At 47.6% G+C, this 16,450-nt stretch overlaps 1 protein-coding gene across 2 annotated transcripts in view; it reads left to right on the top strand.

Moving 5' to 3' along the window:
• Positions 1-16,450, top strand: part of SH3KBP1 (SH3 domain containing kinase binding protein 1) — a 305,428-nt gene that overhangs the window by 110,837 nt on the left and 178,141 nt on the right. For both annotated transcript variants that reach the window (XM_040997748.1, XM_040997739.1), the window contains exon 3: positions 7,657-7,780. In XM_040997748.1, coding sequence (XP_040853682.1) covers positions 7,657-7,780 — 124 coding nt within the window. The remainder of the gene's footprint in view (positions 1-7,656; positions 7,781-16,450) is intronic.

Genomic DNA, 16,450 nt, shown 5'->3' with positions numbered 1-16,450 from the left:
ATAAAGCAAGGTACTGAATGTACGCTCTTACTGTGGCCGCCCTCCTGCTGCCTAGAGGCCCGGCCCGTGTCTTGTGAGGTGAGAATTTGTTAGTGGTGTTGTGACTTTGCACTCGGTCCTTGTAGGGCTGACACAGATCGTCATGGTCTTGCAGCTTTGGGCTGAAATGAAAATACTCCTTCTCCATCTGTAGAAGTTACCTTGCCTTTAACACTATTCAATTGGCCACTCGGTAAATACTTGTTAGGCACCCAGGAAAGCTTGCCCCTCTGATCCAGTGGCTCAGATGTGTGGCAGGGCACGGACAAAGCTCAGGCTGTCATCCGGGAGGTAAGCTTATCTCTCCCAGCTGCAAAAGGAGCTCTTTTCCTCAGTGGCCAGTGGTCAGTGCTGCTCTCCTCTGGGCACGGTTCGCTCCCACCCTGCCTGACAAGAACTTCTTGCTCTGGTTTGCATGTCCCTGCTCCCCCACCCCCTGCTCATGGTATTAGTGGTTCTTGGCAGACCATACTGCAAATGAATGATCCTGTGAGTATGTAGTGGATGGCTGACAACAAAGCGTTATGGTAGGCATCCTGTCACATTTTTACAAAAACAGTATCCTTGCTAGCACTGGGACAAAAATGTTGTTGGTGTGGGTATATGTTGGCATACCTCCCTCTATGGCAGCAACTTTTGTAAATGTAAAGAAAGCTCTTATGGGGGCAAATGCCAACATGGTTTAAGAATGTGATTTTTATGGGAAATTGGAAGTATTTCAAGCATATAACAAAATCTGTGGTTCCACCAGCCTGCATTATCAACTCTGCTTCAACTTTGCCATCATTGTGTGTGTGGTGTGTAGAATCCACTTTTACATCCTTACTAATGAAGTTGGTACATTTTGTGGTTTGACAGCATGGATATTTGCTTTTAGACACACATACATATACATACATACACATATATATATATCTCATATATATAGGAATGAGAAGCAGAATCTCCCAGGTGCAACAGAAGTTCCCTTGTGTTCTGAGACAGAGCAATCTGTTGTGAAGATAGCCAAATGCTGGACACAGCAGTGCCTGTCACACACATGCTGGGGGCTACTCCTCAGGTTTGCCTTCTGCCTGGTGGCTGGGGCCAGGCCGATATTCCACCTGTCAGGCAGCTGCATGCTCCCTCTGGGATGGGGATAACGGTATGCTGTTAGTGATTTTCCTCTTATCTTCTGCCAGTGGTAATTTTGCAAAGTGGTTTTCCAAGGTACCCAGCTGGGACTGCACAGACAGGAGTGACTCCCAAGGATGCTTTCCCTCAGGAGGCAGTTAGGCCAGGGCTGAGGAGAGGCACGGGAAGAAAGAATGTCTGCCTGGCCCACCTGCCCCTGCCCTTTGCCTGGGAGACCTTGGCCGGCCGCACTCACTCCCCACTGGAGTACAGACACCAGTCCCAGGACCAGTGTTCCCGGCTGATCGGGGTGGTGCTGAGCTCCCCCTGGTGGCCGTGGCACCAATCTGCTCTGTGCGCCGTGTGTACTTGCCGTGGCAGGAGGGAGAGAGAGAGGGAGGGCAAGGACACCCAGGCAGAAGCATCTTTATTCAGCTGTGTAAATGAGAGGAGATTCCTTGGGTCCAGCCACTGCCTAGGCTGCATCCGGCACATCGCCACCCCCATCATCTAAGTGTTCATCCGGAAATGTTCCACTTCCTGAGGTGAACGTTAAAATTCTCAAGTACTGGCTGCTCATGTTTTTGATCTTCTAACACAAATATGTCTTCTTGGCTTAAGCATATGAGTTGATCTTTTTCATTGATTTAGTATAGAGTAAAGTACAAAGTTCTTAGAAGTCCCAGTCAGGGCTTGTAGTATGTGTACACCTGTGTAAGTAACACTGAAGCCAAATGACAGAATGCTGTGACCCTCCCAACAGGCTGTGTCTCATCACTCCCCATTAGAATTTGCTAATCGGAGCTCACTCACGATGTCAGGATGCCAGGACTGCTTCTGTACCCTGCCCCCTGGCTCATAGCATCTTTCTCTGCATTTATTACAAAACTTGTGCCTTAACCTGTATCACAGTTGGTGGAAAACATAAAGGCCTAGAGGAGGGAGGGTGCCCCCGCCACAAAGTGGACCTTTGTTGGTGTTTACGTGCATGGTAGTTTGGTTTGAGATGGGCCAAGTACTTTGAGGACATCAGGAGTCTGCCCACCCCCAGCACCTGTACTTGTAGCATGTGGTGGATGGAGGGCAAGGGCAAGAAAACAGCCAGTCACATCCAGACAACTCAGCTTCTCTATTAGCTCCTGGTCGCGTGCACATCACATGACTGCCCAGCAGGCCTGCTGTTTGCAGGCCACTAGATGTGTTAGAGCATTCTTGCTAGACTGGCATTCTTGAGGTTTTTGAGCCTCTGTATGTGGGAGAGCCTGGGCTTTCTTTTTGGAATGGTGTAAGTTCTCTTCCTTCTTTTATGTAGTCCTCGGGACACAGCTCAAGAGTCATGGAAGCATTGATTCTTACTGATGGCCTCAGTTTCACAGTACATGCTGAGTTTCCATTGTTAAGGCATCCAATTTGACATAAAGAAAAGTTGAATTTCCTTTGCCTTCTAGAGTGGTTTACTAGTATTATCTCCTGTCGATTCCATCCTGTCCTTAGCTAAAATCATTGCTGATTTGTATGTGTGTATGTGGGCATTTATGCGCACTTCCATGGTCCAGAATACTGATCTGCAATGTGCCATCTACCAGCAGCAGAGCAGGGCCCATGTTCTCAGCCAATGGCTAAAAACATGGGCCAGGTGCTCAGCCGGGACCCGGGACGTCTGGAATTGCAGGGTCTGCATCAGCCCGTGGGGAGCCTGGGTGTGTGTCTGCAGGCACCTGCGCTCGCCTCCGAGTGGCTCTGTCGCCCCTCTGCAGCTCTTCTGTGTGGGCCTCACGGATTTGGGCCTCAGTTTCTTGGGGCCTCCGGGTGACGCAGTCACATTCTTTCAGCATGGAGGGAGGTTAAGTTCCCAATGGAAATACAGATGGCATGGGTCAAAGAGCAGGCCTGGTTCCTGGGAGGTGAGACACCAGTGAGCGCCAGCTAGAAGGTCCAGTCTCATTACCAACTCTGCTCCTTACTTGCTCTGTGGCCTTTTTTTTTTTTTTTCTGGTCTTGCATCATCTTTGATGGTGTCTCATTCTAATGATGTGTAAAAATCGATATATGGCAAGATCAGTTTTTTTCTGACAGTGTTACTGTGAGGACCTAGTGAGAAAGTCTACTGAAGTGCAGCACCTTATCTAAGCCATGCCAGTGGAAGCGTGTCCTGCTGCTGGCTACATCACCTGCTTCTGGAGCCTATCGATAGAACCCGATGACATCAGGATTCTGTGATCATCAGGCGTTGTCCAAGAAGTTCCCCCTGACCAGCTCATATTTGTGTGATCATTGGCACGGGTCCGCTCCTCCTGTCAGATATTTGTAACCACAAGCAAGAAGCAGGGGTTTGTAGTTTGCTGTACAGATTGAGAAGTTCTTGAATAGAAGAACTTGGCCTGTGGTCTTTGGAAAGCAACTGGAGATTTCAGTAGGGAGGTGGTAGGAGCAGACATTCCCTCCTGAGACTATGAGGGTTGAACTGGGAGCAGGAGCAGTAAACACCAGGAACACGTTGTCAGCAATGCAGGCGGAGATCAGCTCCAAGACAGACTGAACTTCACTGTGCTCCATGGTTATTCCTTCATCTCGCCGTATCTGGGCATAGGAACCCGTGAAAAGGACTGTTGTGCAAATTCAAAGCAGCAGGCCCAGTGAAGCGCTTAGCCTGGCATGTTGCCCATGGTGAACATTCTCCTGTTAGCAGTGTTTCATGTGCGTCCCCGCCCCCATTTCTGTGGTAGTCAAAAGTATATCACGTAAAATCTATCGTTTTAATTATTTTTAAAATATTTTATTTTTATTGCAAAGACATATATATATAGAGAGAGAGACAGACAGAGAGGAAGATCTTCTCTCTGATGATTCACTCCCCAAGTGACCGCAATGGCCAGTGCTGAGCCAACCCGAAGCCAGGAGCTTCTTCTGGGTCTCCCACATGGGTGCAGGGTCCCAAGGCTTTGGGCCATCCTCAACTGCTTTCCCAGGCCACAAGCAGGGGGCTGGATGAGAAGCAGGGCTGCCAGGATTAGAATGGGTGTTCTTATGGGATCCCTGGGTGTTCAAGGTGAGGACTTTAGCCGCTAGGCTACCACACCGGGCCTATTTTAACTATTTTTAACTGTTCAGTCAGTGGCATTATGTTCAAGGTGTTATATAACCATTACCACTATATTTCTAGAACTATTCCATGACCCTGAGTAAAACCCTTGTAACTATTAAACAGCAGCTTCCCAGGTCAGCTCCAATCTACTTCCTGTATTGATGAATCTGCCTGCACCAGGCAGTTCTTGTAACTGACATTGTGTGTTTGCTTAGGGAAGCATAGATGGGTTTCCCTCAGTGTGATTTTTCTCCAGGTTGTGTTCGTGTTACAGCATGCTGTGAAGCTTCACCTTTGAGATCAGCTAGTACTCCAGTGTGTGGGCATACCACGTCCTGTCTGTCTATTCATCTGTCACTGGGTTCTTGGGTTGCTTGCAGTGTCACCTCTCGTGAGCCATGCTGCAGTAAAGCAGATAGCTTGCATCCTTGCTTCCGACTCTGTGGACGGTATCCCTAGGAGTGGAGTTGCTGGCTGGAGTTCTACATGTCATGTTTTGAAAAGCTGCCGCACTGATTTCTGCAGTCGAAGCGCCACCGGGCACTGCCACGAGCCACGGAGGAGGGCTCCAGGCTCCCCCCAGCCTCGCTGGCACGGGAGCCCTGGTGAGCGTGAGGGCTGGAGCTGAGTGGTTCTGATTTGCATTTCCCGTGTGAATAATGATGCAGCACATCCTGTCATGTGCTTGGTGATCACTTGTGTATTTTCTTTGGAGAAATATTGTATTTTAAGCCCTTGCTTAAACCCGTGCAGGGGAAGTAGAGAAAACCAGAGGGAACAAGGCAGTGGATGCAGCCAGACTGCGTGACTGATTTGGTAGGGTGGTTGGTGCTGAGTTTTCCAGCTTGGGTAAGTGGATGAATGATGGGGTGTCAACGAAGACACCTCTGCTGTGAGAAGGTCCGGGTGGGAGGCAGTGTGCTGTCTCTGGGTGGCGCTGCATCCAGCCTGCAGAATTCATTGCCATGTCCATGGCTTTGATTGGTATTCTCTCCCCCACCCCAAGTACAGAATATATTTTCAGTTATGTCTTCTCCCTGATTCTACTTTTATATTATTTTCATTGTATCTTTTTATTCCACTTCTATATCTGGCCAATGTAAACAATTATTGGGAGTCAGGTTCATGTAGTGATATAGTGGGTTAAGCTCCCATTTGGGATGCTGCTATCCCATGTTGGAGCTCTGGTTCAACTCCTGGCTGCTCTGCATCTGATCCAGCTTTGTGCTAACGGCACCTGGGAAGCTGGCTGAAGACGAGCTGAGTCCGTGGGCCCTGCCGCCTCCGTGGAGCACGTGGGTGGAGTTCCAGGTTCCTGGCTTCATCCAGCGTGGACCATTGTGGCCATTGGGGGAGTAAACTAGTAGACAAAGGGTTTTTCTCATTCTTTCCAATAAATAAACAAATACATCTTAAAATTATAGCAGTCACTGGGGGGGGGGGCATGGGATTCGGGATGTACAGCCCAGTCTTCCTCCTTTTTGCCCTTTAGCAGCTGCTCTTCGTCAGGTGGGTCCTTTCCAAGCAGCTGTTGCGCCTGGCAAGCCTTCGGGCAGGCGGAGGGCGGGGCAGAACGCTCTTGAGGGCTGTGGCTTCTGAGGCTTTTTCCAGGGGCCACCCCAGCCTTTCGACATTTTCCCCCTCTCTCTCACCCTGTCCCAGTGTGTGCCCCTGGTGATTGGGGTCAAGTGAGTGCTACGCAGGTCACCACTGGCCCACTGCACTGTTTGAATCCCTCCTTGGTGGGGTTGGATGCTGTGTGGGCACACAGCTGCATCTGCACCGCCCTGGAAAGTTAGGCTTTGCATGTTGCTTCTTCCTCTGGAGGAGCAGCAGTGGGGAGATGAGCTACTTGCGGTGCATTGTCTTTGCGTTTAGAACCCTGACAGGCTGTCAGACAGCACCAACAGAGCATCCTGTCGTGGGGCTCAGGGAGGCAGTGTTTGTGCATTGTCCCCTGATGCCATCTGTCATGAGGTGACAGGGACCCCTGGCCACCATTGGGGCTGCTGAAGTGTGTAGTCATGCTCATACATGTACATACATGGTGCTGTGCAGTGTGCAGAGGTACCAGTGTTGGCATAGGTCTGAACTCTGCCTAGGAGCCCTGTGAGATGCCAGCTGAAACTCTTAAGCCAGCAAACTGTCAGCTTTAGTCTCTGGTGTCTGACGGGGCCCTGGTGAGGCGGGAGGAGTTGTGGGTGAAGCTGCTGCACAGAGCAGAGCCAGCAGTGGGGGAAGCTGCAGTAGTGACTGTGCCACCCGTGGGTGTGGCGGAGGCTGTGGGGCAGTAGCAGTGGGAGCTTTTGTCTTTTGTCATTTTCTTGCATCCCCTGTCCAGGCCTAACCATGGCTGTCCGACAAACTTCCCGCCCTTGGGCTTGTTCCGCAGAGAATCTGTTCTCATTTCTCACCCTCCATTCTTTGTCAAGAGCACACCTCTTGTTCCCGAGTCCTCCCTGTCATCAGACAGGCTTCAGATGCAGCGCCTGAGCTGCCACGGTGACCCGCTGTGGTGGTCACAGATCAGACAAGTCCACAGGCTGTGGTGCTGCTTCGGGGGGACTCCCGTGTGTTCACCTGTGCTTGTCAGTTACTGTCACTCTGGGTTAGACCTGCTTTGGGAAAGCATTAAGAACATTATTAAGGTATTCTGAAACATTATACCAGCCATCATTTTTAAACAGCCAAATATTGAAGGAACTTAGAAAAGAGTCCACCTAGAGCAGGGCCAGTGAACTTTGAAGATATTTTAGGCTTTGGTCTCCATCGCAGCTGCTCAAGTCTGCCTTCCGTAGCAGAGCAGCTGCCAAAAATACAGTTTAGCACACAGTTGTGGGTCCTGTTCAAACTTTATGTACAAAACCAGCTGTGGGCTATAGTCTACTGCCAGTCTTTATTTTAACTGTCAACCTTATTTTTCTCTTATTCAAGAGTTAAAACAGCAAGGGAACTTGATAATTGTAAATGAATTTAAATTCTCTTCTTTTGGGTTTAGTTTAATTGTGAGTACAATGACGATCGGGGGGTGTAATTTCCAGACCCCTGTTGAGAACAATAGAGATCAGAGGGCTTTTTAGGAGGTGAATCTAGTTGGCCAAAGCTTATCATTCTTTAAAAAGTAGGACAGGCTTGGCTGAGTGCTGTCCTGTGGCTTTTCTGTGTCACTAATTCTCTCAATGGTTACATGCATAGGCCACAGGCATGTGGTGGTCTCACCATCCTGGACGCTATTCTATTTTCTAGTACTGGGTGCTTCTGTAATAGCTGCAAGTGGGAAAAAAACCTGTAAAAAAAAACAAACACCCTCCTGTTTAATATGTTAACCTCACTGTAGTTCATTTCCAGAAAACTGAAACTGAAGCTAATCAAGGAGGCTAAAATGTCAAGCTACAATCTGTTTTCTTCTGTTCTCACAGGAAATAAAGAAAGACATGAAGAAAGACCCTCTCTCTAACAGAGCTCCAGAAAAGCCCATGCACGAAGGGGCCAGTGGCAACTCTTTGCTGTCTTCTGAAGCCATTTTAAGAACCAACAAGAGAGGTATGGCAAACGAGAAAGAGACCCCTTCCCCATGCACAGCCCCAAGCTAGAGAGTTCCAGGTGAACGGTGTCCACTTTGGCATTGATGTAGCCAGTGGGTACAGTGCTTTTGGCACACGTGTTGGACAGACACGGAGCACATGACTGAGCGTAGTTGCTCAATGACGTGGCTTTGATGACAGGAAGGTGGACTGCATCTACAAGTGATGGCTTCTGTAGGGCTTTAGCTTTTGCTTTTGCATCTCTTTTGATGGATGAGAGGTGAACGTTGAGAGTGTTATAAAGCAGGCCTGAGCTGTGTGTACCTCACAACACTCTGGTTTTAAGGAGACTTGGTCAGGGTCTTTCTCCCCAGCTGCTGACCTCCTTAACACAGACCCTGCCCCTGGGGGTTGCGAGGCAGAACTATGTGAACACATCTGGATGGCCACCTGACCTGGAAGGACCTCGTTTTGCCCTCTTCAGAGACCTCAAAGCGGATTGTCAGGTTTTCAGCTTGTGGGAGTTTGTGTTTTCTCCCCAGGCCTCCTTGCTCAGCCCGTCCTGGGGCAGCCGGGTGCGTGGAGCACTCCACCATCCCCTAGTGGCCAGCTGCCGGCTCCTAACAGGCGTCCAACTTCCTTAAAGAGAGACACCGAGCCGTGGAAGGCAACAGCAACAAGTGGAGTAGCTTGCAAAGGGTTCTATGAACAAGAGAAAGGAGGCCAGTTTACAGAACCATGAGGAAAGAACAGCTAATCTTTCATAAAACCCAGGCAGCATAAGTGTTTGTCCAGTGAGCTGCCTGTTGGTCGTAGCTGGAAGCAGCTTGGTGGCTGGCTCTCTTCCTGTCTCCTCTGTTACCCCCTCCAGCTGTCCCGGCTCACATTTCCTTTTTTGAATTACAGAGATGCTGGGACATTGGCTGAGTGCCGACATGGGTTAGCCTCTATGGGATTTTATTTTATCTTTTTAAAAACACCCAATCCCATGAAAAGGGAGGCTTCCCATTTTAGGGATTCAGCAGACACTGAGGTACAACTTAACACTTTGCCCGCACAGTGCCCCTGGCCTTCGTGCGGACAAGCTGCCAGGCTCCTGAGACGCGCAGGCCCTCGGAGCCCTCCCGGCTCCCTGCCTCTCCCTGCCCAGCTGCTGTGCACCTGCTGGCGGGCCGCATGCGCTCTGCAGCCAGCGCCTTTTTGGGAAAGTCAGTGAGAGTTCAGATAATTCATTAGTTGGACAAGAGAAAGAATTAATTAAGGTAAGGAATGAAGGTAATTACCAGGATGAGTTCAGTAAAATTACCTGAGAACTTTGAATCAACAAAGGAATAGAACTTCTCAGGTAATTGTCTCTTTATGACCAAGCAGCTGGCCTTCTGTGTTCCCCTGTGGAGCTTCTCATTCACCAAAGAAGTGGAATGAGAAGAAATGGCTTCCTGACTCACTCCTTCTGAAGGCCCTCGCCTCACCACGCCGGGCACGCGTGCTGGCTCGTGTTCTAGTCCCTGTTTGCCGGCGGCTGCGAGGCCCGGCTGCACGGAGGCGCTCTGTGGATGGGAAGCATGACAAGCCATTTTCATTCTGTCCCAGGCTTGGCGCTAGCCTCCTGCGTCACCTGGGCCAAACATAAATCTCCAAGTGAAGGGAAGCATTGTCCCAGGCCCAAGCTGCCTTGGGCCCTCCCCCAGCCTCCAAGACCAACAATATTCTACTGCTCCTTACAGCAAACAGCGGGTGGGCGAGATTGATTGGCCTTGTCAGGCCAGATAAATAGTTCATTGTGCTGAGTTCAAAAGCTACATTTTTTTCCCACCCCAAATCAATGAAAAAACACTGTTTTCCCTCTAAAACAGGGATCAGAGGCTAAATCTGTGGGATGACTCTACTTAGTTGAAAACACTTCCGTGCAACTCCGTTTGCCTCTTGGGAGTTTTGCTGGACGACCGAGTGTCCCACTGCCCTTCGTCCCAGGACAGCCACCTCGTGTGTGGCTCCGTGCTGTTACAGCCCTTGGGGAGGGCGCTTGCCTTCAGGCTTCGTTAAGAGGCTGTTTTGATTCACTGCTGTGGGATCTTTCCTAAAGCTATGAGTACCTTGTGATACAGCCTTGTGCCCTGGGAGAATTTAACAGAATGAACAGCGGCTTTTTCCCCCCTTGATCAAAGATGAGTATTTTCTGTATGCAAGTCTTATAATTTGATGTAGGCTTTGAGTTGGTTTAATAATGAAAGACTCAAAGTCTGTTTTTGTTGAGTTTAAAATTGAGCCACTTCATCGGATCCTGAATTTGAGATGGGCATCACTAATGAAGTTTGTCTACTTGTGCTCAGCCATTTTTCCATTTTGTGACATGCCTCACTTTGCAACTGTACAGACGGGCTATAATTCCTCGCGTGTGGGCTGACCTGGGCCTCTGCAGACACCTGCCTGAACGAAGCCCGGGACTGCAGAGACATTGGTTCCAGACTGATTAGTTTCTGTGTTCAGCCTTAATGACTTGGTAGGTTTTTCATTGGAGAAGATGTAACCAAGATTGAGAGAGACAGAATTCTCCCAGCCAGCCTGGCAACCATCGGCTCCATTTCCCAGCCGTGCACTTTAGGGCCCTTCCTACCTTTGGTCGCAGTAAAGGAACTTCTCGTTTGACCCAAAGATTTCCTGAGGAATAAGAAACCTTTTTTTTTTTAATTTAAATTTGAAGCATAGATGTTGAATATCCTGAAGGTGTTCAAGACTCCAGAACATTCAGGAATTGCGGCCTGAAAATGGGAAAACTTTGCATACAAATGTTGTTTTCATGAACTGGGCAGAAAGGAGTTGTCTGTTTCATTCTGAGAATGTTTTATTCTTTTGTGTCTTCTTGTTAAAACCATATAAGAGAATGAGACACACTCCTAAGTTAGAGTGTTGATATATTCCAGAATATTTTTGGGGGGAAAAGCATTCAAATCTTGAATTTGAAGGCAAAATCGAATAAATTGCAAGTTTTAATGATTATGACAAAGGTTCATAATATGTAGTTGAAAGCAAGTGGTGGGTTTTGTCCAATTTAACATTTAAATTAGTATTTAACATTCTATTTGAGTTTTAAAAGAATGAAGATCAATTGACTTAGCCCTTGGCAAGACTTCCCAGCTCACTGTATGCGTGCAGTCGTTCAGGTTGCTGGCCTGGAATGGCTACCTGGCTGGCCTGGGTGAGGACTGGGTTCTGTCTCAGAGCTCTGGTTTGCGTGGTGAGCAGACCACATGTGCAGGATGCAGCTCTGCCTCTCCCTGGCCCCCTTCTGCAGCTTGTCATCTAGGAGATTGCTCCCCTCCTCACTAGGCAGTAGACACCAACGAGCATTCAGCAGCACGTGATTCCTGCATGCCTACTGCAAATGTGCCTCTGTTCTTGGTACTGGGAAGATGTGAATTCTAGAATAACACCAGGCATCCTGCCTGCCAGCCATTCCAGGCTGATGTGTCTCACTTGGGAAATGTTGACAAAGGGCTATATGTTTCTTTTTAACGTCAAATTTGGGGTCACTTCTGTCATTCTGAATGTGAAGCCACTCCATGGGTTTCTGGTTGGCTTTATATGTCCTTGTTTCTATTTCCAGTTTATCATGAATTCAGTTGTTGGTAAGTCTCTACTGTATTTTGCACACTTATTCTTTGCTATTATTATTATTATGCTCTCCCGATATGAAATGTGTTTTATTATCATCTTTTTAAGTCGCTCTGCTACTTTGGCATCTGCCTCCTGGCAGATAAACTGCTTTTACCATCTTTATTTAAGATTTGTTATGCATTTGCATTTTACTGCTCTTTTCAAAGATGAATGGCAAAAGGTCCTATGGTTTAGAAGATGTTGCTGTAACAGGGCTAGCTGTGATGCTCTGAGGTGAGATCTTCCATGTAACTTGAGATTCCTATTAAAATGGGGAGGGTTGCTCTCCGAATTAGTACATGGGGATGACTTCGGTTGTCAACCATTGCTCTGTGGGTTCATTTCTGATTGTTTGGTCCTTCACAATGGTTTGATTGAAAATGTTTCCTTAACAGAGGGACCAGCTGCCTCTGCCCCTGGTGACACACTGTTGCTTTAGCAGTTGGCATGGAAGTCCTTTAGAATTCATTTGGGTATGGATGGATGAGACACACATGCGCTTCCTGAGGCTAACCTGAGGCTCGTGTTTGCACTTGGAGGGCTCCCCATTTTGGTCTGCTGCCTGTAGCTATCAGAAGTTTACTTAGTTTCAGCACTGGTCACTCCAGTCTCCAACCTCCTGTGACCAAATGACTTCCCTCCCTGCCCCCTTTCCTTGGAATGGAATCATTTCCCTCCCCCGCCCAGGCTTCATTTCTGCAGCATTTACTTGGCTACCTGGAGTAGTATTCCCAAGGTTCGTGAGTGTGTGAACGTATACATGTGTGTGCAAACATGTGTGAAATATCCACCTTCTGCAACTGTTGGCATAGAACGCCCATCTTGCCTGCAAGGCCGTGGATCTGAGTGTGTGAAGGTTTTAAGTGTATGAACTCTTTGTTAGAAATGAAACTGTCAAGAAAAGATGGAAAGTAAGTGTGTCCTTGTTTAAAACAAAATCAATTGCTTCAGTTTTACAGTGGGTTGTCATTTAAGGTAGATGCAAGATCTGGGAATTTTTTGGAAATGAAAGTTTTTTTTCTTTAAGATTGCTATTGGAGAAACAAATGTGAATCCCCTTCTTCTCTTGTCCCCTGAGAATCAGAAAACGCAGCAGGTTGGGTCATTCTTTGGGTTTCCAAGCCACCTATTGACTTGGTCCAGGAGGTTGATCTTCTGGTTGCAGAGTAGGAGTTCCCAGAAGTCGGAGATCCTGTGGGGAAGCACTTGGCTCTCATCTGAGCTCTCTCTCCCACAGAGAATAAAGCTTAAAGAGATGGAGGTGATATTCGTTCAGTAACAAGAATATTTGTGCGGGGGTTCATCTGCACATGCATTTATAGTCTTTTCCCCCGTAGGTAGGCCTTCATTCTGAAAACCTTTAGAATAAAAAGCCATTAAGGAGATTGTTTGAGCTAGCAGACCCCTGGCTGCAGTTCTGGTTTTGTTAGGAGCCTGTATTAGCACCAGCAGTTTTGGTTGGAGTATGTATTACCCTTGTTGCTCCTCTGATTTGAGCAGTCTTTCCTATTGAGGAGTAGGTGTGCTGAAATGGGTAGAAGAAAGCTCTTTTGTACAGGCTTCATTTTTTCTTGGCTGTGAGTGGTTGATAACGTTGGGTTTTAGCATTTTTATTCTGTTACACTTAGTGCCTTTCAGCCTCTGTGTCCTGCTTCCAGGACATTCACACTAGAGTGATGAGTGTCTCATAGAAAAGTCAGGCTTTAGGCTTCACCTGCCTCATGCTGGGTGTCAAGCCAAGCCCGGCCAAAGGGCCATCAATGAATTGGGTTTTTTGATGCTACCTCCACCTAGTGGCTCTCCTAGGAATTTCCTCCTTCTAGCTCCACTTTGTTTTTTTCCCCAAGATACCTTTGGTTCCTCAGACTCCAGCTTCTTAATCCATAAATTGCCATCAAATGGACCCCAGATGGCATTCCTGGAACCTGGAGGACTGACTTTGCTAAGCTCCATGCAGATTGAGGAGCTGACGGAGAAATGAAAGGCAGTTCATTCGCTGTAGTTGCTGTTCGGGTGCCAGTTGTTTGTGTTAGGGCCAGCAGCAGGCTCTGGTCATTTCTGTCGGCCTCTCAGCACAGCCAGATCCTCCTGAGGCCGTGTGCATCTTAGGCATAGGCTTTAGACTCCTGGCGTTTTGTGCTTTGAGTGCCTTGGGGCCGTAATTGCCATGGAATGAGGACATTTTGTGGCCAGCTGCCCACCTTGTGGTCAGGCCACCAGTGGGCCCAGCTGCAGTGCCAGGTGGGCTACCCTCAACTGGAAGTTTGCCCTGGGTGTGCCTGTGCACGAGAAAGGTTGTTTGAAGAGACTGGTTCCACCTTGTGTTTCTCTAGAGGCTTGGGTAAGTTCAGTGGCAGCTTGGCGAAGGCCTGTTTGGTGGGGAACCGGCGGGGCCAGGGCAGGTGCAGAAGTCACAGCTGCTTGAGAAGCGTCACACGATTTACATACTCACCCTGCCTTCCAGTGCGCCGATCTGTAGGACAAGAAGACTGCTCGTTAATTCCCTCAGTGAATCTGTGAAGACAGAAATGAGTCAAGAGATAGGGTAGGACAGGAGGAGTCACTCCCTGAATAGAGTAGTAGTTGGTGTTTAAAGTGGTAAACTGCCTAGAGAAGAGCCCAGAACACTGTGAAGAAACTAGAGATTTAGGAAAACTCAAAGTGTTGTTTGCATGAAGCAACTAATGGCCAGCCAGGTGCGCGTGGGACATTTTCCAGGATGGATCATAGCTAGGCCATGAAAGAAACCTTGGTCGGTGTAGAAGGAACTGCAGTTTAACCAGGATGCCTTCCGGCCACAATGGAGTGGCTGGAAATTCAACAACAAAAGGAAATTGGGGAAACTTCACAAATATATGGGAATTAAATGACATCTTCTTAAATTGAGAGTGGAGACATCTGGGCCACGGACTGCTAGTATGAGATCTGCACAATAATTTGGCTTGCACTGTTGAGACAACCGCAGGCAGGACTCAAAAATCTGTAAATCTTCTATAGCAGGAGAATTTTTAAGCTGATGATTTTGTATGGCTCGTGAATGATGTTATTAAATATCCAAATGGCCCTTGGCAGAATAAAGATTCCCCACCCCTTAAAAATGGCTAGTGGATCAAAGAAAAATTTGCAAGGGAAATCATGAAATATTTTGCAAGGGATGAACATAAAAACATGACATAGAAAAATGTGCTGCAGCAAATTACAGCAGTGCTCGGAGTAAAATTATAGCTGCAAATATCTACATGCAAAAGTAAGAGAGGTTTCCAGTTACTAGCCTAATTTTCTACTTTAAGAAACTAGAAAAGAACACACTAAACCAAATCAAGCAGAAACAAGGAAATAACAACATCACAATGGAAATCAATGAAGTATTTAATAGAAAAAAAATGCACAAAATCCAGGGTGAGCATTTGGCCTGGCACTTAGGGTGTTGGTTAAGACCCCCACGTTCTGCATCCTGTGTTAGAGTACCTGGATTTCCCTAGGAGGCAGCAGTGGTGGGTTAGTGGTTGGATTCTTGCCACCCATGTGGGAGACTGGAGTTTAATTCCTGGCTCCTGGCTTAGGCCGGGCCCAGCCTTGGCTACTGTGGGCGTCTGGGCAGTGAGCTGGCAGATATGAGAATGTTCTCTTTCTGCCTCTCTACTAAGAAACTGGTTTTGGAATGAATGAATGAATGAATGAATGAAAACCCCCAAGTAAAACCAGAAGTTGCTGCTTTGAACTAACCAACAGAGTTGGTGAAATTTTGTTAGAACAGTAGAAAAAGAGGCGATCTCAACAACCGTGTGAAGAATTGACAGGGGGACATCACTTGCTCTTAAGGATTATAAGGGAATTCCAATTGCTGGGGGCACTGCACAATAGTGCAGCCACTTTGAAAGCTAGCAGTTTCTCAGATGTTTTAAGTATAGCATTACTGTGTGACCTGGCATTCTGCACCCAAGACAAATGAAAACATATGTTCCCACATCAGTCATCCACAAATGTTCACCACAGCACTGTGTGTAATAGCCCAAAGTGCAAATCACCCACATGTCATCAGCTGCTGACTGGGTGAGCTGGGCGCAGCCTGTCTGCGCAATGGAGTATTATTGCGCTGCAAAACGGAGGTAAGCACATTCTGAAGTTTGTGTGACTCTTGAAAAAAGAAAAAAGAAAAAGAAAAAGCTAAAGTGGAAAAAGCCAAGCAAAAAGGGCACATATTGTATGGTTGCATTCGTAGGAATGTTCAGAATGAGCATGCCCAGACAGAGGGAACGTGCTTAGAGCAGGGGCAGTGGGGAGCCACTGCTGGTGGGCAGGAGGCTTCACTTGGGGTGATGGAAATGGTGTCACATTGTCACGATGGTTGGACAGTTATGTGACTGTATGACACCATTTCACTATGCGTTTAAAAGGAATGAATTTTATGGTGTATACATTGTATCTCAATGAAGCCACGTAAGAAAAGAATGCCACACAAATTGGCATTAAAATGTAGTCCTGGGCTGTGCCTTGTTTCCTCACTGATGTACCCCCAGTGCTGGCACCCCGTTAACTGAGGGATGTGCCACTGCATGTGTTGGAGCCTTTAAACTTATACATTTCTCAGTGATGCTTTATATTTTACTGTATTCAATCAGTTGCCTAGGAGATAGTGAGTTGGAGGGATCTGAATGACACAGTTTTGCCGGGGCTGACCTAAGATATTAGCTAATCGATTTGAGAAGGCTGGAGGACTGACTGAGGCATCCTATTGTTCATTTCTTGAGGAAAAAAAATGCAATTTTCTGCAAATCAAAAGCCCAGCTTCTTACATTCTAAATTCTGCGCTTCACAGAGAGCCCGTCTGGGGAAGGAAAGAATCCAGTTATACCTTGAATTGTTCTTGCCACCGTCAGTGACACTGTCAGCTGTTTTTGCTCATAAACCTCTTTGTGCAGCTCTGATGAGTTACGGGAGTGCCACACGGAGATGTACATGCATTTGGTGGCATTTTAGTTCGTTATTATCAAATTCATTTCCTGCACGGTTGCCCCATTCCACTCTGCCA

This window comes from Ochotona curzoniae, unplaced genomic scaffold (genome assembly GCF_017591425.1).
Source record: "Ochotona curzoniae isolate NIBS_2020 unplaced genomic scaffold, NIBS_Ocur_1.0 contig_1274, whole genome shotgun sequence".
Lineage (NCBI taxonomy): Eukaryota > Metazoa > Chordata > Mammalia > Lagomorpha > Ochotonidae > Ochotona > Ochotona curzoniae.
Note: the sequence above shows the minus strand (reverse complement) of the source record. Positions and strands in the feature narration are given on the sequence as shown.